This window comes from Fragaria vesca, linkage group LG6 (genome assembly GCF_000184155.1).
Source record: "Fragaria vesca subsp. vesca linkage group LG6, FraVesHawaii_1.0, whole genome shotgun sequence".
In the NCBI taxonomy this organism is placed as follows: domain Eukaryota; kingdom Viridiplantae; phylum Streptophyta; class Magnoliopsida; order Rosales; family Rosaceae; genus Fragaria; species Fragaria vesca.
Window position 1 is genome coordinate 1,743,498 of NC_020496.1, and position 22,897 is coordinate 1,766,394.

The 22,897-nt window shown below is 37.7% G+C and overlaps 5 protein-coding genes and 1 non-coding gene across 6 annotated transcripts; 3 read left to right on the top strand and 3 right to left on the bottom strand.

The window, feature by feature from the left end:
* The first annotated feature begins 653 nt into the window (after positions 1-653).
* LOC101310326 (probable glycosyltransferase At5g20260-like) lies at positions 654-3,664 on the top strand. The gene is made up of 4 exons (XM_004302103.1): positions 654-1,244; positions 1,350-1,507; positions 2,294-2,648; positions 2,881-3,664. Exons 1-4 carry the CDS (start codon positions 963-965, stop codon positions 3,547-3,549), a joined length of 1,464 nt encoding a protein of 487 aa, XP_004302151.1. The 5' UTR covers positions 654-962; the 3' UTR covers positions 3,550-3,664.
* Positions 3,665-3,842: 178 nt separating this feature from the next.
* TRNAD-GUC lies at positions 3,843-3,914 on the bottom strand. Its single transcript has one exon. It is a non-coding gene; the product is annotated as a tRNA-Asp (tRNA).
* Positions 3,915-3,990: 76 nt separating this feature from the next.
* On the top strand, positions 3,991-9,746 carry LOC101305579 (probable glycosyltransferase At5g20260-like). Its single transcript, XM_004304760.1, has 5 exons — positions 3,991-4,319; positions 4,447-4,598; positions 5,550-5,910; positions 6,006-6,660; positions 9,634-9,746. Exons 1-5 carry the CDS (start codon positions 4,068-4,070, stop codon positions 9,744-9,746), a joined length of 1,533 nt encoding a protein of 510 aa, XP_004304808.1. The 5' UTR covers positions 3,991-4,067.
* Positions 6,931-9,429, bottom strand: LOC101310035 (CBS domain-containing protein CBSX6-like). Its single transcript, XM_004302102.1, has 3 exons — positions 9,070-9,429; positions 8,623-8,977; positions 6,931-8,025 (listed from the first exon to the last, which is right to left on the bottom strand). Exons 2-3 carry the CDS (start codon positions 8,961-8,963, stop codon positions 7,086-7,088), a joined length of 1,281 nt encoding a protein of 426 aa, XP_004302150.1. The 5' UTR covers positions 8,964-8,977; positions 9,070-9,429; the 3' UTR covers positions 6,931-7,085.
* Positions 9,747-11,760: 2,014 nt separating the features above from the next.
* On the top strand, positions 11,761-14,011 carry LOC101305867 (leucine-rich repeat receptor-like protein CLAVATA2-like). Its single transcript, XM_004304761.1, has one exon. It carries the CDS (start codon positions 11,761-11,763, stop codon positions 13,954-13,956), a length of 2,196 nt encoding a protein of 731 aa, XP_004304809.1. The 3' UTR covers positions 13,957-14,011.
* Positions 14,012-14,726: 715 nt separating this feature from the next.
* On the bottom strand, positions 14,727-19,377 carry LOC101310617 (protein TRIGALACTOSYLDIACYLGLYCEROL 3, chloroplastic-like). Its single transcript, XM_004302104.1, has 10 exons — positions 18,853-19,377; positions 18,300-18,428; positions 17,451-17,546; positions 17,232-17,309; positions 17,078-17,139; positions 16,887-16,962; positions 16,532-16,639; positions 15,724-15,899; positions 15,549-15,633; positions 14,727-15,297 (listed from the first exon to the last, which is right to left on the bottom strand). Exons 1-10 carry the CDS (start codon positions 19,042-19,044, stop codon positions 15,259-15,261), a joined length of 1,041 nt encoding a protein of 346 aa, XP_004302152.1. The 5' UTR covers positions 19,045-19,377; the 3' UTR covers positions 14,727-15,258.
* Between the last annotated feature and the right edge of the window lie 3,520 nt (positions 19,378-22,897).

Genomic DNA, 22,897 nt, shown 5'->3' on the forward strand with positions numbered 1-22,897 from the left:
TCTGCATTTTCTACCTTAATATTGATATATTTTTCTTCTTCTTGTTTTGCTTGTGGTTTGCTTAAACGTCCTCCTACTCCTTAGTTAATTTTTCGAAGTGTTCATCTCTCGATGGTCGATGAGTATATCAAAGACCATAAGTATCCACGGAGCTAATCATGATTTTGGACGATCAACGACTTGATCCATTGTGTGTCCACTTATATATCATATATTTTTGTTTTGTGTGTAGCACTTGAATAGCATATATATACCAATGGGATCTACAATGAGATATTCTAATATATTTTTGTTTGAAAATGTGTGGATTGACGGTGAAGTTTTACACATGAGTCACGATTTCATTTCAATATCAGGCTTCATACACTACACATGCAACGAATGTGATCGGAAGACTAGTTTCATATATTTAAATGATCAAATCACATCCTATCAATAGGTGAAACCATTCTCTATTTGACATGGCTATGTAATTCTTCAATTCAACTATTTTGGAATCTAACATTACATATTTACATCTACCAAATTCAAAAAAAGATAAGTAAAACTGTAAAAGGAAGGAACTTGTTTGATCATGGCCGGTCAGCTGTAGCCGAGTGACTGATTTGGCAAGTTTTTTCTAAAGTAGAAAATTCTTAGCTAGCCCAAATAATAGGACCAAATTCACCAAAACGCCATGCAATAAATATTTGACGATACACCAATATTTCACTTACCATAAAAGGTTTATACCCAGAAGATCATACAAAGAATGAAATAACAACAGGACAGCTAGTGAAATATTTGATGCTTCTTCTTCGTCGTCTTCTTTCCATCCTCCTTGTTTCACGTTTCAAAGTCTTTAAGACTCTTTGTCGAAAAACGATTTTGTCTCGAGGGGCATAAAATGTTCCATTCCTTTTCTTCTTCTTCTTCCCTGAGTTAGTGCGCACCAGATAAAACCTTGGTTTTGCTCTTTAGCCATGGCAGACACAGATTATCGTTCTCCAATATTACTCTCCGTCACTCTTCTCCTCCTCTTCGTTACCGTCCTCTTCTTCTCCCCATTAAACCGAAACCGATATCTTTCGCTCAATCTCTCATCTCCTTCTCACTCTTCGTCGACTGCTCATGATCACCAACAAACCACCGACAACGACAAAGCCTTGAATGTCGTTTCAGCACCGGCGCCGGCGCCGTTTTACCAACATGGACCTCCCTCCGCTCTCACTTCTTTGCCTGAAGTACTCGGTCTCAGTGTCAAAGTGAGTATTCAACCTAATTCCGATATATTTTGTATTTTTGAGATTTTGGATTTTGTTTGTTGGTCTATGTTTTTTTGATGAAAAATCGTATGGGAAAATTTTCAGGTACAGAACATGAGCAAAACGCAAAGAATTGAAGAAGAGTTGGCTAGAGCAAGAGCCTTAATTCGCAAAGCTATTCTCACAAAGAATTACACATCTGACAGGAATGAGATTTACATCCCAAGTGGAAGTATATACAGAAATCCCTATGCATTTCATCAGTTAAGTTTATTTTCTAGTTAAATTTTCTGGTTCGATTCTACATATCCTGTTGTATTTCTTTGATGATCATGAATCCCAGTTCCATCTTTACCACACTTAACAAACATCTCTTTTACTGTACCGATACATCAATTGTAGATTGCTTAATGCAAATTAAGGTAGACCAACTTCTTGTAGCGGTAGATTATGGAGAGATCGATGGTCTACTACTACAAGAGGCCTGCCGTACTACTGCAATTTAAGGTCTAGTGTGGTACATTACCGAAGACATTTCCTTACTTGCAGTGCAGAAATTGGGAATTGGATATTGAAATGCATCGATTTTACAAATGCCATTTATGTTTCTCATCAAAGTTCAGCCTTTAGTTTCTTTGGAACTTCCTTTGGTTAGTGGGTTGTTTTGAATTGGCAAATTGCAACCAAACACAGTCTTTTCATAATACTTATCAACATCAGCTAGCTGCATATTTTGGGTGGGTGGCAAGTGCTAATCTACATTTTGTATTCTAGTTTTGGCCATATCCTGAAGTATGCAACCGTGGTATCGGAATTCTTTTGTTTTCTTCTTTACCATTTTTGTTTTGATGCAATACAGAAAGTCCGAAACACATGTAAAATAGGGATCAGTTGCCAAAAACAAAAGGTTCACAATCACTAAATTATAAATAATTCCTGCATAATTCATATTGTGTTGTCTTTCCTTTGTCTTTGCCTTTACGCAAATGTGATGCTTATTTTAGTTTAAATTTAGGTCTGATTTCTCTTACATTGGTTATGGTTGGTAGGAGTCATATAGAAATGGTCAAGACATTCAAGGTCTGGGCATACAGGGAAGGAGAAGTACCAATGGTGCATGATGGGCCAACTACATACCTCTACTCCATAGAGGGCCAGTTCATTTTTGAGATGGAAAGTGGGCCGAGCCCCTTCATGGCCAAGCATCCTGATGAGGCCCATGCATTCTTCCTACCATTGAGCGTATCCAAGATTACTGACTTCTTGTTCAGACCTCACCATGAGACATTTTTTCATCGACTGGATCGCGTCTTCACCGACTACATTTATGTTGTACAAGAAAAGTATCCTTACTGGAATAGGAGTGATGGAGCTGACCATTTTATGGTCTCTTGTCATGATTGGGTTAGTAAGCTTCTATTTCTATATTGTTCATTCTGCAATGAGTTTATACTTGAGGCTTTGATGTGGATAAACCTTGCATGTTAAGATTTATACTCTCTTGTGGTAGATGGAACCAAGTCCAGTTCACCATGTTTCTATGAAGAAATGATGATGTATTTTGGGTTGAATTACCGAAATGGTGATAACTGAATTGATTCAATTTATAACCTTCTGCTTGTGTTTGGTATTCCAGGCCTCAATTATCCAACGTGATGACCCCAAGCCGTACAAGAATTTGATAAAGGTGTTATGCAATGCAAACATATCTGAAGGGTTCAAGCCTACTAGAGATTGCTCATTGCCAGAATACAACTTAAAAGCCTACCATCTTGGCCCTCCCCGTTTTGGGCTACCCCCTGGAAAACGTACTGTCCTTGCTTTTTTCGCCGGTGCAGCCCATGGAGACATTAGAAGCATTTTGTTTGAGCATTGGAAAGAAAAAGATGATGAAGTTCGGGTTTATGAAAAACTTCCCGATAATATAAACTACCACAAGATAATGGGACAAACCAAGTTTTGCTTGTGCCCGAGTGGTTCTGAAGTAGCGAGTCCTAGAGTGGTGGAGGCTATGAATGCAGGGTGTGTCCCGGTGCTGATTTCCGATTCCTATGCGATACCTTTTGCTGATGTTCTTAACTGGAACAAGTTTTCGATACAAATTCCACCCAAGAATATATCAGAAATCAAGACAATATTGAAGGCTGTTCCACACAAAAGGTACTTGAAATTGCAGAAGAGGGTGTTGCAAGTGAGAAGGCATTTTGAGCTCAACCGCCCAGCTAAGCCATTTGATGTGTTCCATATGGTGCTTCACTCAGTGTGGCTTAAAAGGCTCAACATTCGATTACCTGATAAATTTTGAGGATTAGAAGGCTTTAGCTTGTAAAGATTTAATCATTCATCACTTTCCTAACCACGAGGACGATACTGCCTGTGATTCCTTGTTCTGTGAGGATTATATATCGGTATTCTCAGTTAGCTATACTTGCAAGTGCAAACGTGAAAGGAGCTATACTTATCTTCGACTATCTTAGATCATTGGAGTTCTACTTTTCGTTGTTCCTGTGTCCTATCTACAACATAGTCACTTAAGGTTATATGGACCCAATCACCCAAACGGCCAAACCATATAAGATGAAACCAAAAAAGTAAAAACGCCGTTGCCGGGGATCGAACCCGGGTCACCCGCGTGACAGGCGGGAATACTTACCACTATACTACAACGACTCTGATATTGAACAAATTTAACATAGTTAATATCTATAATTACGATTAAGTGGCTGCAAGTAAAAAGAGAACTAGTAAAACAAAAGGAAGCAAAATAGAAAAGACAAAGACAGAGTCTTGGTCTTGGGGATGCGCCAGTTTATAACTTGAGGCATGGCAGCCTTTGAGTTCCGATCACCATATTTGCTCTCTCTAACCATTCTCCTCCTTCTTCTTCTCGTGCTTTCCTTCTCCCCCTTTAACAAAACCAGTTTCAGTCTCATCAATCTTTCTTCTTCTGAAACCCAACATGTTCCTCTAAACAGTACTCATCTTAACACTTCAACCCAATATGTCTCACCCTCACAGCCACAGCCACCACCCTTACCTTCTCCTCCTACTTCCATTGTTGCAGACCATGTCAAAGTAAGCATCTTTGACTTCTCTGTAATATTTCTGTTTCTGGGTTTTTGGTTTACTGGGGGTTGGTGCTTTTCTTTTATTGCTTTTGTGTTCTTGTGTTTTACATTTTTGTGTATGATTTATCTTGCAGAAAAGAAGCAATACAAACAAGATTGAGGAACAATTGGCCAGAGCAAGAGCAGCTATTCACAAAGCAGTTCTTACAAAGAACTATACATCTGATAGACAAGAGATTTACATCCCCAGAGGAAGTGTGTACAGAAATCCCTATTCATTTCATCAGTTAAGTTATTTGCAATCCCTTCCCAAATTCCTATAATTTCAATTTTCAATTCTGGGTAACGTAAAGATTTCACCTTTCGAGCTTGATTGGTTTAACTGGCATAATTGGTGGGGTTTACGTTTGGAATAACATTCACTGCAATTTCCTTTTTCTTTTTTGACTAAAATGTCTGTCAGTACTTTTCTTACGTCCAACGCAATCCTTTTCGACTGTCCAACTTCATCTTCCTTTTGTGGATTCTTATCTGATGATTTTTTGATGTGTTTAGGAATGGTCCAAATTCTTGTCATCCTTGTTTTTTTCTGGTGGTTCAAACTTCACTGCTCACATTCCAAAAATAATTGAAGTTTTGGCCTTATCTTTGGCATATTCTATTACAGTCATTTTCTCCGGTTTGGAGTGGAATATGAATTGCAGGACTTAAGGATGGAATAAATTCTTACCTTTCCTGTTGTTGCTTGAGAATTAAACAAATTTACTCTTTTCCTTATTTTGTGATTGCAAAACCAAGATGTCTGCGATCAAGAAATTGCTACTGATTTTTAAATTGATGATTGAAATTTTTAAATAGTTTGTCCAGTGTTATGTCCACGTTGGCATTGATTGCATCTTCTTGGTTCTTGAAATAGTGACTACTGTTGTTACACTCTTCTGCAGTTGACTAATCAAGAGTTAAGATATTTCTTTGTTGTTTAGCTGTGTCTAACTGATAAAATTTGTTTATAATGTTAGAGATAAGGACCAATTGCATTATGGTTAGACTGTAACTTCATGTTTAATCTCAACTTTGGTCCCATTTTTCATAATTTTTGCGAGACCAAAATATACAAAATCTGTAAATAAATATTTAGAATGAGTGATGAGAATAAATGGATAATTCGTCTTACGATATTGAGAACAGAACTTGACCAATATAGTTTCTTAAACTAACTCTTTATTTGGATTAGCAGGAGTCACATAGAGATGGTAAAGAGATTCAAGATATGGGCATACAAGGAAGGGGAGCTACCAATGTTCCATAATGGACCAATGTCGTACATCTACTCCATAGAAGGCCAGTTCATGGATGAGCTGGATAGTAGTGGGAAGAGTCCATTTCTGGCTCGACATCTTCATGAGGCACATTCGTTCTTTGTACCAGTAAGTGTGAAAAGGATTGCTGATTTCTTGTATGATCGGCCTAAACCTTACAGTTTTCACGGTCGATTGGTTCGTATTGTCACCGACTATATCAATGTGGTAGCTCGAAAATATCCCTACTGGAATAGGAGTGAGGGAGCTGACCATTTTATGGTCTCTTGTCATGATTGGGTATGCATGCATGACCTTAAACAATTTTGATTCTATTTGTTTTCACCATCAAGCTAGTGTTGCATACCTATACTCTTTTTTTGTGATATTTGCAGGCACCAGAAATAATAAATGATGATCTTAAGTTCTACAAGAACTTCATAAGAGTGCTTTGCAATGCTAACATATCCGAAGGATTCCAGCCAGGGAGAGACGTCTCGCTGCCAGAATATAACTTAGCCAGTGGCACACTTGGACCATCACGCCTCGACTCACATCCTGATGAGCGTCCTATCCTGGCCTTCTTTGCTGGCGGTGCTCATGGCGACATAAGGAAGTTTTTATTTGAGCATTGGAGGGACAAAGATGAGGAAATCCAAGTCCATGAGTATCTTCCAAAGGGTCAAAATTATCACCAAATTATGGGGCAAACCAAGTTTTGCTTGTGTCCAAGTGGGACTGAAGTTGCTAGTCCTAGAGTGGTTGAAGCAATGTATGCAGGATGTGTTCCGGTGCTCATTTCTGATTATTATGCGCTACCCTTTGCCGATGTTCTTGATTGGAGCAAGTTTACAATAGAAATTCCACCAAAGAGAATACCGGAAATCAAGACGATATTGAAAGCTGTTTCTCATACAGAATACTTGAAATTGCAGAAGAGGGTGATGCAAGTGAGAAGGCATTTTGAGCTGAACCGGCCTGCCCAGCCATTTGATGTGTTTCATATGGTGCTTCACTCAATTTGGCTGAGGAGGCTAAACATTAGACTACCAGATTAATCTTTTTAAGAAACATAAGCATGCATTCTTTCATATACTCATCATTTCTTTCAATTAAGTGGTTCGAAATGATTCCTGAAATCAATCAAAATATCGATAAAATAGCAGCAAACCTTGGTGCGAAAGTAACTAATATTTTGGAACTTTATCATGATATCATCAAATTACAAATTACAGAACTATTAGTACAACCGCGTAATTAGTCATGGTCGAGCATAATTATTTCACGCTTCTGCATTATTCATATCGCAGCAAAGTTTTACAAAAGGTCAAAATCTTACAATCCAAGTCTTAAGCCCCTTTGTACATTCTACCAAACACAAATAGCATAGGAAACAGAACTTAAGAAATACTTCATTTTTTTGATGACTTGAGAAATATTTGGAGCCAAAAAAAAAATGGAATAATTCAAATGGTTCAAATGTGGATTTCATTAGCGATGCTAGAATGCTCAGTAGACCGACCTGGTGGAGGGACAACGGAGGCTGGCTGCTTGGTGACAGCAACCATAATATCTGCATAACCAACAACTCCAACTAAAACATCATCACTTTCATCCTCAGTTACCCAGACATGGGTTGCTCTGTGAGACAACATCTGGGCCATGACAGCAGCCAATGAACTTGTAACCTTGCATGTCAAAGGTGCACTTCTACCCCTGTACATGGTTCTACTCGCTGCAAAGCTCGGGTTTGCAGGGTCAAAACCTATACTCTTGCTACTGAATTTCTTTGGTCTTGTCGACTCACCACCATTAGCAAGATCGTTATTCCCAGCAGCTTGATTTACAGCGATAACTTTCAGTGACCTCGAGGACATGTTATCCTCAACCCCCATTACAAATTGTCCACCGGAGAGATTAGCTAAAGCCCATGCTGCTGCTAAGTGATCACATTTCCATAGTTTGGAGGCGGAGATCTCTCCAATAATCTTATACTGACCATCCTGCAACTGTTCGATAACAGCAATTGCACTGGGGTCTTCAGGAAGTTTCTTAGTGGCTTCAATGGCTGGGGATGTCGCTTCAATCGACTTGTAGTTTGGGTTGATAGCTCCAACCGAGGAGATAGAGGAGAGAGGAAGAGGTGCTAGAGCACCTAAGCAACCAATAAGGAACCGTATAACATCTTCTCTTGATAGACAGCAAAATTTGTCGCGGGCGCTGGTAGTGGACGATGAGGAAGGCCGATTGGAACTGGCACCAAGGTTATTGCTGCTGCCACTAGTATCGGCATTCTTGAGCCACTTACCATTATAGAGAATTGAAAATCGCTTGCTCATGCCTTGCCATACGACACTCTTTCGGACAAGAAGACGCCTTACACCATGCTTCATCATCTCCAGTGCATCTATCAACCTAGCAGAGAGATTTAAAAAATTGCTTTAAAAGGAGCCATTTCTTGTTTCTTTCTACAAACAATATGTATCCAAAATGTAAAGCAATTTTGTACACTCTAAATCCAGTAGCGAAGAGACCTTGAATCCCAATTGGTTATCAAAATAGATTCAAACGGTACTACAAACCCCAGTACTTGATCAATAGATGGACAGAAGGAAAAAGAAGATGACACATTCCACATCACATTTAAGACCTGAATGGTGGCATTCCAAATACGTTAAGAGTTCAAACCTACAGTTTCTACTAGAACTTAATTCTTATGCATCCAATTATTTAATGAAAGTATAGTGGTATCTTATGTTTTTCAACTACTTACACTGGTTTAGCCTCCGCTTAGCTCCACCCCTGTAAATACCCCGATGCAATGTCCACACATACACTTTCTCGAGCATGACCCTCTCAACAAAAGACATAAATTCTATATCTCCCTTACCGATGATGACCGGTATTTACTATTTAGTTATATATAACTTACTTTGGCACTACAAGATCATCACATTCAACCCAAAAATATGACAATAAAAGCAATTCACAGATACAAAGAACTAGCATTACCTTGTGCCGGGATCAACCTGGCGCAGCAGGGAATTATTAGGAGCAACAACTTCGGCAACAGGAGTGTTGAGAGCCTTGTCATGATCCTCCATACACTCTTTTTTAGCAAAGAAAGCAACAATGTCAAGTGAATTGAGAATCCCCACAAACCTCTGCTGCCTCATTTCATTGGTTTCAATACCCGCATGTGGTTTCCTCTTCCACACCGGTATCCCACACTCGGTCGAATCTCCGATAGCCTTTATCGCCGCCTCCACCGACTCCGTCTCGCAGAACTCCACCATCTCCGGCTTCCCGACCGTTAGATCACCCACCACATGGTACAGAAACACCGATGCCATTGCCGATTCTTCTTCTGTCATTCAATCACCATGTAATACTTAGCAAAAATAAAATTAAAATAAAGTGAATTGCATTAGATTTTGATTAAAAAGAATCAAAATTTACCTCAAACACTGATCTGACACTATTGGATTGGAAATATATTAAACAAAACACAAATGAAACGAACCCGGATCGAAATCAGGTCTGGTTTTTTGATTAGGGATTGAATCCGGTGAGAGGAGATACTAGGAAAGGGAGTGGAGGAAGATGAGGAGGAGGAGGATTCCGGTGATGGGTAATCTGCGAAGGGTGTTCAGGAAAGAAGAGAGGGAAGTGGGGAGAGAGATGGTGGCCATTGATGATCGAGCACAAGAAGAGGAAAGTAAAGGCCCATCAAATGTGTATCACAGAGAGCTTTCTTCTGACTCTCTCTCTCTCTCTCTAAGTTTCGTGTCTTGGTGTCTTCGGGAGCTTGAAGTTTGGTGCTTTTTCAACTCGTGGATGGGAGTGATTACTTGGGAACAAAATTCTGGTTTCGCTGCTATTTATTAATAATTTTTAATAATTAATAATTTTCCTATTTAATCGAAATTAGATATGGTTCAGCAAATTAAGAAAAGTTTATTGTTTTTTCTATATAACTCTTTCATGTCTTTTATCCCTAGTTCCATATTAAGTCAAGTTGTTACTTAAACAAGAAGTTATATCCTTCCTGTATGCCCATAATGCCATTTATCTTAAACTCAATGATTAAAATCTTTGAAATGTTGACAACTCCAATCTCATGTAATGTCGACTGATGGATCCAAATAAATAAATACCAGTCAAACTTTATGTATGAAAATTTCTAAATTGATACAACATGACAAAGGGGATCAATTATTTTTTTTTTCATTTTGAAAATAGGGGATCAATTATTGAAAATGTATAGTTCATCTTCCAATGTTTTATTTAGACCAGCATATTTGGTCGCTAACCAAACAAAGATGACTTGATCATCTTTAAATTTACATTCAAAGGTTGAAAGCAAAATAAACTCTATTTAGAAATAATTTTTATTTACCCAAGTTACAGCAGTTAAAAAGTGAACATAGTTGGTTATTTTAGAAAGGCTTTTCTTGATTGAACTAAATGAGGCTTTATGAGTGTGAGATGTTTTTGTAAGACCAGTTACATAAAGCTTTCAACCTAATATATATGCTTAACATGAACAACATATGATTAAGGTTAACACAAACTCACCATCAGCATAAACAACACATTCTTCCATTGCTGCTATCCTGAAATCACTAAGTCACGAACTTAAGTTTCTTGAATTGAACAGAACTTCCGCTTGTGAATCGTGGTGATAAGAGGGACCAAACCCATATTTATATAAGATCACATAGCCTTAAGAGTCCTTCCATCAAAGGGAAATCTTAATCATCAAGTATCCTAGTTAGATACCAGATACAGTAGTCTTTCTTCTAGACTAGGAATAGGATTTCTTATTATAATAATTTAGAATTGAAATTTGTTTAGTCCTTATGGTTTGAAGTCGACATCTGTTTAGTATTTGTGGTTTTATTTTAATTTGAATGGTCCTTAAAGTTATAATTTTTCATCCAAATGGTCATTCCCTCAATTTTCTTAATTAAATTGCTGACGTGGCCTAGGACCATTTGGATGAAAAATTGTGACTTTAAGGACCATTCAGATTAAAATAAAACCACGAGGACTAAAACAGATTAAAAATTGTGATTTTAAGGACCATTCAGATTAAAATAAAACCATAAAAACTAAACAGATGTCGACTTTAAACCACAATGACTATACAATATTTTACCCAATAATTTAATACACATAATCATTATCAACTAATTTTGATCTTGTATTTGTTTCCATGAAGATAGATTTGATATTATGTTGAATCATTATATTACAATATGATAATATGTGACAAGTCCATAGTTGTTCTAACAGTTTTATCATGTAATTTTTGTTGTTGTTTACGTTATGTACTTAGTCAATTAAGAGTTAGAACGAGTAACCATAATTTTTTAGGAATGAAATTTACACACCCAAAATTACAATCCACACACCCTGACCTACTTTTAATTGTTGATTGTAATTTAAGATGTGTAGTGTGGATTGTAATCTAAGGTGTGTAAATTTCACCCTCCTAATTTTATAGTCAAATATCATCACATGAACAATTGGACCACACAAGAATGAAGAGTGTGAATGTTCAGTGAGGGTAATGACCCCTTTCATCAGCAAGCCCAGCCGAAAGTACCACTGGACTCAAATTAACTGATCCATATCTCAATGGCTAGTGGATCCAATTGATTGCTTTAGCTCACTCATTATAAGCACAAAAGGCAACTAAGAGAGAAAAAGAAGCTTTCCCAAATTCCATATTCTTTTTCTTTTTGCTCCCTCCAGTCTCTTTTCTCTCGCTCATTCACACTAGTCCTCATTATTACCTACCTCCTTAATCGCCTCATTTTCATCTGTAAGTTTGATTCTCTCCCATCTTTATCTTAAGTTCTTAACTCATTACTACATTCAATTCTTGCCTTTCTGATTGTGAACACTAAACACTAGCGCAAAATTTTGCTTCCCAATTCAGCTTCTTCGGTACTGTACCTCTGTGCTAGCTAGGTCTAACTGTAGCTACTGTAAGTCTGTAACTGAGCTTTTGATTCTGCTTGTTCGAGATTTGGGGTTCTAACCCATTTTGGTGATGATGGGTTTTAGCTTCTCATGCATGTGATTGCTTTGCGGTTACTTCTTTCATCTACCCAACTCTGTTAAACCCTCTATTTGTTCCTCATGGGACACAAATGGGCTTCAGGGGTTATATCCTTTGGTAATCTTAAGTTAGTTGCACAGTTACTGGTTTTGTTAGTGGTTCTATGCTCAAACCTGTGTCAAAGTCTTGATCTTGACCCAGAAGATAGAGCTTCCATGTTGCTATTTAGGTCAGGTGTTCAAGATCCTAGCCTGAGCTTGTCAAGCTGGGTTGGGTCTAGTTGTGCCAACTGGACTGGAATCACCTGCCAGAACCAGACTGGTAGAGTGGTTTCGATTAACTTGAGCAATATGAACTTGTCAGGCCAAATTCACCCCAGTTTGTGCAAGCTGCCATTTCTTCAAGATTTGGTTTTGTCCCAGAACAACTTTAGTTGCCCAATACCAGTTTGTTTAGGCACTCTGAGCCTTCTCAGGACTCTACATCTCGGTCAGAATAGGTTTCAGGGTGTTGTGCCTGATACATTCATGAGGCTTGGGCAGTTGAGAGAATTTGTTTTGAATGGAAATAATGATTTGGGAGGTGTTATTCCTTGGTGGATTGGTAATTTCTCGGCACAGTTGGAGAAGCTAGATATGGGTTTTAATTCATTTCATGGGGAGATTCCTGAAAGCTTGTTGTACTCGAAAACTCTCAAGTATTTAGATCTTGGGAACAATGATTTATCTGGCAGTCTTGGTGATTTTCACCAATCTTTGGTGTTTCTCAATCTTGGATCGAACCAGTTTATGGGTACTTTGCCTTGTTATTCTACTTGTCAACAGTCTCTTAGAGTCTTGAATTTGGCTAACAATTCTGTGGTTGGAGGCATACCTACATGTATTGCTTCACTTCAAGCTTTGCAACATCTGAACCTTTCATTCAATCAGTTGACTTATGAGATGTCTCCAAGACTTGTGTTTTCGGAGAAGCTTCTTCTCTTGGACTTGAGTAACAATGACTTGTCTGGTCCTCTTCCGAGCAAGGTTGCAGAAACAACGGATAAATCTGGGCTTGTTCTTCTTGATTTGTCTCACAATCGTTTCTCTGGTGAAATCCCATTGAAGATTACAGAACTGAAGAGCCTGCAGGCACTGTTTCTATCGCACAATCTTCTTGTTGGGGAAATTCCAGCTAGGATTGGGAACTTAACCTATCTACAAGTGATTGATCTCTCATACAACTCATTATCAGGTTCAATTCCATTAAACATTGTTGGTTGTTTTCAGCTACTTGCATTGATACTCAATAACAACAATCTTTCTGGTGAAATTCAACCTGAACTTGATGCATTGGATAGCTTGAAAATACTGGATATTAGCAACAACAACATATCTGGGGAAATCCCTCTTACTTTGGCTGGCTGTAAATCGCTCGAGATTGTAGATTTCAGCTCCAACAATCTCTCTGGAACTTTGAGTGATGCAATAACCAAATGGCCAAACCTCAGGTATCTGTCCCTTGCTCGTAATCAATTTACTGGAAATCTCCCAAGTTGGCTGTTTACTTTTGAAGTGATCAGGATGATGGATTTCTCAGGAAACAAATTTTCTGGCTTCATACCAGAGGGTAATTTTAACATGAGCATGAGTTATAACAATAGAGAGGTTGATAGAATGCAGAGAGATCCGTTTGTTTCAATGCAGAGTGCGGATACGAAAGTGTTGATTCTTGTCACTGGTAGTATTGAATTAAGCTTCAATTATATACTATCTTCAATGGTTGGAATCGATTTCTCTAACAATGGGCTAGATGGGGAGGTCCCAGTGGGGCTATTTGGATTACATGGTTTGGAATACATGAATCTGTCGCACAATTATCTTCGTGGTGGTGTTCCTGATTTAGAAAAGATGTGGAGTTTAAAGGCCTTAGATTTGTCGCACAATTCTTTATCAGGTCCCATTCCAGGAAACATTTCCAGCCTTCCGGACCTGACTCTTCTGGATTTGTCATATAACTCTTTTTCTGGGTTTGTTACAAAGAAGCAAGGATATAAGAAGTTTCCGGGAGCATTTGCTGGAAATCCAAATTTGTGTTTGGAGACCTCTGATGGAGGATGTGATCCTGCAAGCCTTCCGGTGGTGCCCGGGAAGGCATTTGTAGGGGAAGAAGAGGTTGAGGGGCGGATTTCTGTTTGGATTTTTTGTGTAAGTGCATTCCTCAGTTTCTACTTTGGGGGTCTGGCCCTCTTTTGCTCCCCTCGAGCTCGGAGGTACATTCTGCATACAAAGGCTTAGTGCACTGTACATGTGAATGAGGATGAAACTACAATCTGTATATTTAGAATTAATCATTTTCTTGCTTGGTCCATGTTGACCCTTACTAATGGATGAGTTTTGTGTTCCATTGCCATCATACAACCCAAATGTGGAATGAGAAATGCAACAAATGATATGTCGTTATGTTTCCTTCTTTCACATTCTCAGTTGTTAGGAGAAATTTTTCCACAGAACAGAAGAATTAGGATGGAATGCTGTGTTGGTTGTTGCATTAGGGTTGGTCTTCTTAGACTTGCACCAGAAGCATCTACTTGTATACAAAAAGAAATTTAATAAATTTAGGACATGTATGTTCAAGTGCAAATCGCTCAAAATTTATGTTCACTGAAAGCTCAGATGATTTACAAAATCTTCTAAACAATCTGAACACACATAGAATTCTGAGGAAGGGGAATATCCCATGCAGGTAACCTAGTCACAAACTTTTGCAGCCTAACCTGAACCAATACAGTCTCCAGCAAAAGGAACCCATACCCATTCATGAAAGCATTTCAAAAGAAAAATGCCAAAGCTCTCTTTGTCCTACAATGACTTCTAGTTCTGTAAGCATGGAGGAAACGGCTGTACTATCCCACATCCTCAAATGGTGACCAACATAATGATTTGGGGGTAGGACCATGATGTGCACCCGAATTTTACAGATCCTAGACCTCCCATACTTCTTCTTTACCTCTCTTTGTATAGTACCTTCCTGAAGTACTTTGTCCGCCCAAAAAAAAATCTGAAGTGGATAGAATGGAAGAACTCTGATTGAACAAGCAAATTACATTTCAATGGTTGTCAAATCACTCGTATGTTTCAGTTATGCTAGAGAATGAAGAATTATCTACTCACATAAACACATCAGATTGATCATTATTGTTCTGATTTTAATTTTTAACAATGGGGGCTTTAGAGAGGTGCCCAATCTCATAAATTAGACACTAAAACTAGAAACTCTGAATAAGTTAATAGTAAAAAGAACTAAAGAAGTTAATTGTGACCTCTACTCGCCATGTAATTTAGAAGATGATGACTCTTCAAAAAACTCGGAGGATGCAACTAAGGATGCATAAGCATGATTTTTGATAGTGATAAAATTTGCATGAGCTCCGCTGCACTGCCTTGGTGTATATATAAGAAACGAGGCAGAGAGAGCCTGAATGTGCAGGCACTCAGCTGACCCAATTCTAGCATGGATTCGTTTCCTCTTCACTGCACGCAGCAAGCAGATCACCATGTCTTGTTTATGTATACCACCCACCATATCATTTAGCAACTCTAGTATTTAATTGGGCCATCCAAGTTCCCAGATGCAAACTGAAAAAAATAATCCCCAACAAAAAAGAAAAAACAGTTAACACTGAGACTCCAAATTAGATCGTCACAAAGCTAATGCATTCAACTTGCAGAAAAGTATAATCATTCCGTTCAATGAGAAAGATTGGTCTGAAAAGAGAAAAAACATATGTCCTCATTTCAAGGAATCAGATCAAGACATCAAACAAACCCCTGTAGAAGATTGTGAAATCACTTTGGTCAAGTCACTGAATAACTAAATTAATGATTACCTGTTGAACGATTGGATTTGTTGAGGTTGTGAATTCGTCAGTCATTCCTTGCCAGACTATCTTGCCCTCATACAGAAACAATAACCTACACATATTGAATATATTCCTATTATCATCTGACACAATCAAAAGAAGTATTCAGTATCAACGCAACAGCTTCAACTAAAGACACAACCTGTCAACAGCTCGTCTGATGGTGCTATGTTGGTGAGTTACAACAACATAAGATGCAATCTGCCCAGGCTTCTCTGATGCGGCCTGCCCTTCTGTATGGACAAAGCGGATGAGGTCTTCTACAACAGTAGATGCAATCGGATCAAGTCCAGCTGTTGGTTCATCATATAGGAGCACCTGTTGAAGAGCAAAGGAAGAATGTCAGGACTCATAAAACAGGCCAACTCAGTTGTCCATTACCACCAGAAACCGTACATTTGCAAGTAACCAAGCAATGCTAAGTCGGTGTATACATGTTTACACTAAGCTTGCTTTCACTTATTACCTAATTGTCAAGTTACCCCCAGTCCCACCATACAACACCTCGATGGGAAGATCAGAGGGAGCCATTTGGGAGAAGTTCATGCCCAACATTCCCTATTATAGATGTCAACTCTATTGGCATTATCATTTCTATGAAAACTCTTATAGCAGCTTATCTCCTGATGATTCTAGTTCCCTCTGGCTGATAGGAAACGGAAAAGCTACTTTCTTTTACCCTGATAGTATGGTTATCTACCAATCCTCACTAGCAGCATATGATGGAGATCAAATTTCATACGCAGTACTGCATTCTCCATCAGTCTGACTATCTGAACATAGTATTACTACATCCTCAACTAAGATGATGATACTAATGATAATTTTAACAATGACATAAGCACAATGCAATCACTAAAAGGCCAAAATTTCAACTGTACTAAAACAGTTATGCATGCTTTATCTAATCAAACAACAGAAGAAGACAAGCTTTTAGCTATCCACCGTACCTCTGGCTCTATGGATTCCTTTGTCGTATCACATATTATAGATCGAGCCAATGCAACTCTTTTCTTCATACCACCCGACAGCTCTGAAGGTAATCGATCCTCAACTCCCTAAGAAAACAACATAATATGATCAAAATAAATCTAAAATCCAAACTCTGGTCTTTTTTTTTCTTTCCCTTTTTTGGTCAAGGAGCAGTTTCATTAAGCATATGAAATCCCATATGTTACAAAAAAGATCTTTAGTTAACATTCATGCGGAGAGTGGATAGATGGAGAGATGGAGAGAGTCTAGATGAAATCAATTAAGTTTTGGAAGGTAATTTCCATGCAGACAGATAATTGATATAATGCACACCTTTAACCCAACAGCAGCTAAGCTAGCAGTCACGAGCTTTGAAATCTGTTCCTCGGGCATGCTTGAATTTTCATACCTATCAAATCACAATATGAGTTGTATTGCAGCATATTGATTAATACCTGAATTGTGTCCTAAGTGTAATACAATGCAGAAGAAGCCAAAATTGAAAGAATCTAGAAGCTTCTTACAGAAGAAAACCAACATTTTCACGAACAGTCAACGAATCAAAAAGTGCAGCACTCTGAAACACCTGTTAGATGGGAGATAGATGCATAAAAATGAAATCTTATGTATGAGAGATTGCACCAGAAAGACTGCCAACAGAAGATGTAGCATTTTTACCAATCCAATTCGAAGACCAGATAACTCTTCGTCGCTTATCAAACCAGCTCTCTTTCGACCTCGAATGTATACCTCTCCCTGCTCATGGCAACAAGGAACACAGTATATAAGAAGCCCAACATGTAAGTATTGAATAACTCACTAAAGCTCAACAAAGTGTAAATAATTAATTAATTAAACAAAGGTGAGCATAATATCAGAGGCAGATTAACTAATTACCTTGTCAGGCGCAAGAAGCCCTGCCATAATCTTTAAAACTGTAGATTTTCCCGTGCCAGAAGGACCAATTATTCCAACTGCTTCGCCATGTCTAATCTATAAATGGATCCAAAATTAGTCCTTTACAAGATGCAACAATCTGGAATGGTCTTGAACCAAAAGATTGACCATTAAATGAACAAATATTTTGCTGAAATTCATAGGAAAGCACAGAGTAACAAAAGGATGACCAGCAGTTCATTATGTGCTAACAAAAAAAGACTAGGGAGAAGTAGAACCATACAAATCATCATAAAAAAGAAAACCAATCCTATTGACACTCTTCTGCTCCTTAATAAAGAACTTCTGATAGATCCCAAACTCCCTCAAAAACAGATGGAAGTCAGGAGCCAGTCAATGACGTAAGAACACCTTTCTCCTCAAGCAGTTTAAACTCTTATTTTTCTCTTCCAGAAATCTACTGTTTATAAAACCCTCTTCTAAATCTCTTACAGCCTATGTTTACCCCACCCAATCATCCCCAAACTTCAAAGACCTACGCTAAAAAAAAAGTGAAAATATTGATGCAAAAACCCAGACCTTTGTAAGCATAATAATATACTACATAACATAGGCCAAGTCACATTCATAAACAAACAATTCATCGACTCTTCCGAAGCAAATCAGTATTGTCATTTTTTTATGAGCAAACATTTCATGCTAAAACACTTTAGTCACCAGGAAATAACACCCCTTCAGTCTTTCACATGCCAAAGTTCAAACCTATCCCATATTCCCACAAAATCAATGCATCTACACAACTCAAAAGCCATAATCAAATAAACATAGGATTTTTGATATTAGATTCACCTTGAAGCTCACACCTCTCAATATATCCTTCTCACCAAATGACTTGTAGACATCTCTGCACTCAATCAGAACATCAGAGTCATCCTCGGGCTCTCTTACTGTGGTTAAATCCTCTGATTTCAATGAATCCTGCTAGAGACACCTTGTCAGTCACAGCAATCATATGACCAATTGTTATCTTCTACAATAATTATCAGAATATGCGCATCCAACATGATCAATGTATAGAAAAACACATGATCAATGTTTTAAACTACATGCAATTACAAGTAATATTTGTTATTCTAAATATGCAATGGACTATAACTAAAATGACCCACATATGGCATAAGGTGAGGATAGTATTGAAAATTCAGCAGCAAATAACAAGTGATTCAATCATAACACCAGTTTATCAAAAGCAATATCTACAAATTGACAAACACCAGTAACCACATTTCAATTTAACTGTTGATGAATACCATATAACAATAGAAAATGGTTGCTTATATATACATAAACAAAAAAGCAGAGTTCTTTAACATCAAATAGCTAGAAGGAAAATGGTGCTTACCTCGAATTTAGCTGCAAAGGATTCATCGCTCCTCAAGTTATGGGGAGGCGCCATACAAGCACACACAATGTTTCTGGGCTCTCTCTTCTGCTTATAGCTACACAAACTGACCGTCTTTGCTAATCTAACCGGCCCAGAAATGCCATTGGATGTAGTCACAGGAAACAACACTGAATTCGCCAGAGAAACCATGCTTCTTCCCAGACCAATTGGGCTTCCAGAAGCTGACCCAAATGAGCTCTGGGATTGGAAATTTGTGATCTTGAACCAGACCCGGATCAGATTATAGCCCAGAGACCAGTCTTGAATGAGCAAATTCCGATTCTGGGTGATGCAAAGTTGCAGAATTGAGGCGGACCCAGATGAATTTGGGAGCCAGGGAGAAAGGAATTGATTCGAATCAACGTGGAAAGTTGAACAGGGAATGGAATGAAAGGGATTGAAATGGGGCAATGTAAACGTGTTGTTAAACTGTTGTGGCAGCTATTTGGGTGGGGATGTGACGTGGGTGTTCTTCTTGTTCTTCAGTGGTGAACTGGTGATGTCTTTCTTGGGTTTCCAGAGAAGCATCAAAGGTGTCTGACTATGGAGACTATTATTTAACATTCAGCCATTCTTAACTTGTTGATCGCTTCTGGTTTTCTTTGGGTCGACCTTTTATCGGTCAAGACTTGTAACGTTGACTCGACGCTTGCTAATAAGTAATAACTCTATTTTTATTTTTATTTTTGTTCAATTTTATTTATGAGAAATTAAAATATATGTAGAGTCATTCTAACGAGGACTAGTTGAAGACTTTTTGATTTACGTTTTAAGGAAAAAACAATATCTATTTTCCGATCACATTTTGGTATCTCATTCGTTCAGTGTTTAGGTCTATATGAATAGATCATTTCTACAAATTTTCAGCCAAATTGGTAATTATTAAGGTAAACGAGCTAGATCAAATTAATGGACGAACCAAATCTGTTAAACATTAACCGTTCAAGTTCATAATCAGTAAATCACATTTATGAATGTCTTTTCACGATTTTCAATATGGCTGAAAATTTACATAATTGATATACTCATAAATACCTAACTGAACGGTCACAATGCGGATATAAGATCGAAAAGTAAGATAAACCTAAAAGTATGATAAGCCGAAAAGTATTCAACTAGTGCTCATTATAGAGGTCTTCATTAGACGGGCTCCCATATATGCGATGAGCATAAGATGTTCGATTCACGACGTGTATCCATAAATATTATGAGAATGATTAAGATTGGTGATATTAATACAAATGCATGTGTATAATCATGAATGACTAAAATTACATTGTGTGCTTGTTGTATATACAAGAATGTCTAAAGTAGAATGTTGAAAGTGTCGATCATTTTCAAACTTTAGTTTTTATCAACTCCAACATACTTAGATCCAATTAAACATGTTCAAATCTTTCCTTCACTTGCCTAAATATATGACTTTTGATTTTGTGGAAATTAAGTTTAAAGTATGGCAGTCATGATGATATGAGGTTTTATATAATAACACTACAAAATTCATATATGAAACGAACGTCATGAACTTCAAAGACGGTTTCTTATGAAACGTAATGGTTGTCGATGAAGTTTGTCGCTTAAGAAAATGATACGAGTACATGACACGTTGAGGCCGAGAGAAATGTGTTTAAGTTCAGTATGTTATCATTACGAAAGAACATAATCGGTAAGCTCAATCACACTGTGATTTCCTTGATTAGTTATTAATCAAGTGAACACCGTCGAAGAAAGTAACAATTTTGATGCACAATAAGAATGCGGGCTTACTGCAGTTTGGACATCATTTCAAATCTAGCCTTGCATTCGACTGTCTAGACTCTAGACGTAAGAATTCATCGATAGTTGATTCATTTCGGGCTTAAACTCGACCACCCAAAATAGAAATGCCGACTCCTCAAAAACTTGAAACTGATGATCACCACTGGCTTCATACTAGACATGTCGCATAAAATGCATGGACATAAATTAAGCATGTGTATTTTCTGAGCTTGCATGCCAGTTTATGCTTTGCAGCATAATTACATATCCTTCAGAATTTCAGATAGATGATATATGCTTGGTGAATTGTAATGCTTGTGATCGACAGGTCAAGAATTCTCTCATGGTTCGATCGAATAATACTGAAATAAACGATCATGATTCATGAGATGCCTAATTCGATATATATATATATATATGCAATGGAGGTCAATCACTTCCTTCATCATCAGGTGATTCTTCGAATTGCTGATGCATCCACCAACCTCGCAATCTACTAGCATTAGCAACAACCATCTATTCTTATTTTACGTACTTTGTCAAATCAAACCATGTTTATATTCTATCTCCAGGCCACCTTTCAATACAATGCTGGCTGGCCTCGCTAGCTATATATTCACCTTTTGCTTCGAGATATATGCTTGCCAATTTGGCATGAACGATTCAGGGGTCGAATTTTTTGCATGTCTTTTACGTACACAAAATATTTGTACCATTATATGCATGTATGTATGTATGGATTGGAATTTGGAATAGAATAGTACCTAGAATAGTACGTAGTAATATTGTTATGATATAGGTAGGTGCTGTCGATCAAAGGTGTTTCCCATCTCAGTCACCAGGAGGAGTGACAATTGTGGTGTTGAGAACCACAAACATTACTGGAATATGTTCTTTGGACTACTATCGATCGACGATAACACGCAAGCAATATGGTGGTGGTTCATTTGCCATATTGCATATATGCACTTCATTCTTCTTGTCCTCGATCGCTCGCTATTAGATCATAATATATATGGAGGGAAATTAATATACATGTACATAAAATACGCAATAACCAACAATCTTTGTGTTGCGGAGACTATATATAGTGCGAACCAATTCATCCATCTCATTAAACAAACAGAAATGCTTATTGGTACGTGCGTGGATACATTTTGGCTACGACGCATCAGCTGGCTTTGCTAGCTATCAATGATATTGGAGTGGCATGGAGTCCCAATCAAAACATTAATACGAATATATATCAGAAAACTAATCAAAGTTTATATATCTATTCGAATGGATGATAAGTATGTCTTACCTGGAAAAGGTTAACTACCACTTCTGTCTTCGATCTGGGCAGACGGCTCTTGGTTTAGGGTTTCAGCCAGAAGGGAATATTTCATCACCAACTCAACTCAACTTAACTTTAATTACTCAATCGATCAACAGTTATAAATCGAAATGTCAAGTTGTCAACCACGTACACACCCAGTCACCAACAAGGAAAAATAATTATCGGGCACTGCTAGCTTCAACCAAGAGTCCAAGACCAGGCCTCGATCGATCTTCATCCTTCAATGGTGTTAATTATATTTATATACAGATGCATCATTTTCTTTCAAAAGATCACTTATATCACTCGACTAGTACTTGTATATATGTGCGTAAAATTATATATTGACAAGTACATAAAGGTAAAGACAGACGGTATTAGAAATAACAGTGAATTAGCACTTATTCTATCAAACTAAGTTTCGCTTTGATTTATTAATTGGTAATTAAGCATGCAGACATGTTTAGTCATATAAACTTGCATGGCGATGAAAAACTGAGGCGTTCTTTTGGACTGAACCTTTCCTCTTTTCCTATTTTAACCATCTAATTAACTAGCTTTATACCAGGTCCTTTTCGATCTTTACGACTTCATAGAGTAACCTTGTTCCAACATTCCAACTTAAGTAGCTTGTTTACGACGTACTTTATCAAACAAACAACCACAACAATGAAACCAAGGCCAGGAGAAATGAAAAGTAAACCAAACTTTTTTGTATGATGGATCATGGATGACTAAGCAAATCACCACATAAGCATTGTTACATGTTATTGATTTGATAAATGAGTATCTAATTAGATATACAATTACATGTTTATATCTATTGTGGAAGTCCTTGCAATTGACACGACAATTTGTACACTTCTTTTATGAACCTGTGGGGTTGTAATCGATTTCATTCATCAAGATCGATCTTATATATCAAAT

What these genes read in the sequence shown, in the direction of transcription:
- LOC101305579 (XM_004304760.1), top strand. Translation starts at nt 4,068, where the DNA reads ATGGCAGCCTTTGAGTTCCGATCACCATATTTGCTCTCTCTAACCATT. An exon ending in AATCCCTATTCATTTCATCA is followed by an intron (nt 4,599 to 5,549) that starts GTTAAGTTATTT and finishes TTGGATTAGCAG; the next exon opens with GAGTCACATAGAGATGGTAA. An exon ending in GAGGCTAAACATTAGACTAC is followed by an intron (nt 6,661 to 9,633) that starts CAGATTAATCTT and finishes AGTCAAGTTGTT; the next exon opens with ACTTAAACAAGAAGTTATAT.
- LOC101305867 (XM_004304761.1), top strand. Translation starts at nt 11,761, where the DNA reads ATGGGACACAAATGGGCTTCAGGGGTTATATCCTTTGGTAATCTTAAG.
- LOC101310617 (XM_004302104.1), bottom strand. Translation starts at nt 19,044, where the DNA reads ATGGTTTCTCTGGCGAATTCAGTGTTGTTTCCTGTGACTACATCCAAT. An exon ending in TAGCTGCTGTTGGGTTAAAG is followed by an intron (nt 16,640 to 16,886) that starts GTGTGCATTATA and finishes TTGTTTTCTTAG; the next exon opens with GGAGTTGAGGATCGATTACC. An exon ending in ATCAGACGAGCTGTTGACAG is followed by an intron (nt 15,634 to 15,723) that starts GTTGTGTCTTTA and finishes CAATATGTGTAG; the next exon opens with GTTATTGTTTCTGTATGAGG.
- LOC101310035 (XM_004302102.1), bottom strand. Translation starts at nt 8,963, where the DNA reads ATGGCATCGGTGTTTCTGTACCATGTGGTGGGTGATCTAACGGTCGGG. An exon ending in CAGGTTGATCCCGGCACAAG is followed by an intron (nt 8,026 to 8,622) that starts GTAATGCTAGTT and finishes TCTCTCTGCTAG; the next exon opens with GTTGATAGATGCACTGGAGA.
- LOC101310326 (XM_004302103.1), top strand. Translation starts at nt 963, where the DNA reads ATGGCAGACACAGATTATCGTTCTCCAATATTACTCTCCGTCACTCTT. An exon ending in AATCCCTATGCATTTCATCA is followed by an intron (nt 1,508 to 2,293) that starts GTTAAGTTTATT and finishes TATGGTTGGTAG; the next exon opens with GAGTCATATAGAAATGGTCA. An exon ending in TGGTCTCTTGTCATGATTGG is followed by an intron (nt 2,649 to 2,880) that starts GTTAGTAAGCTT and finishes TTGGTATTCCAG; the next exon opens with GCCTCAATTATCCAACGTGA.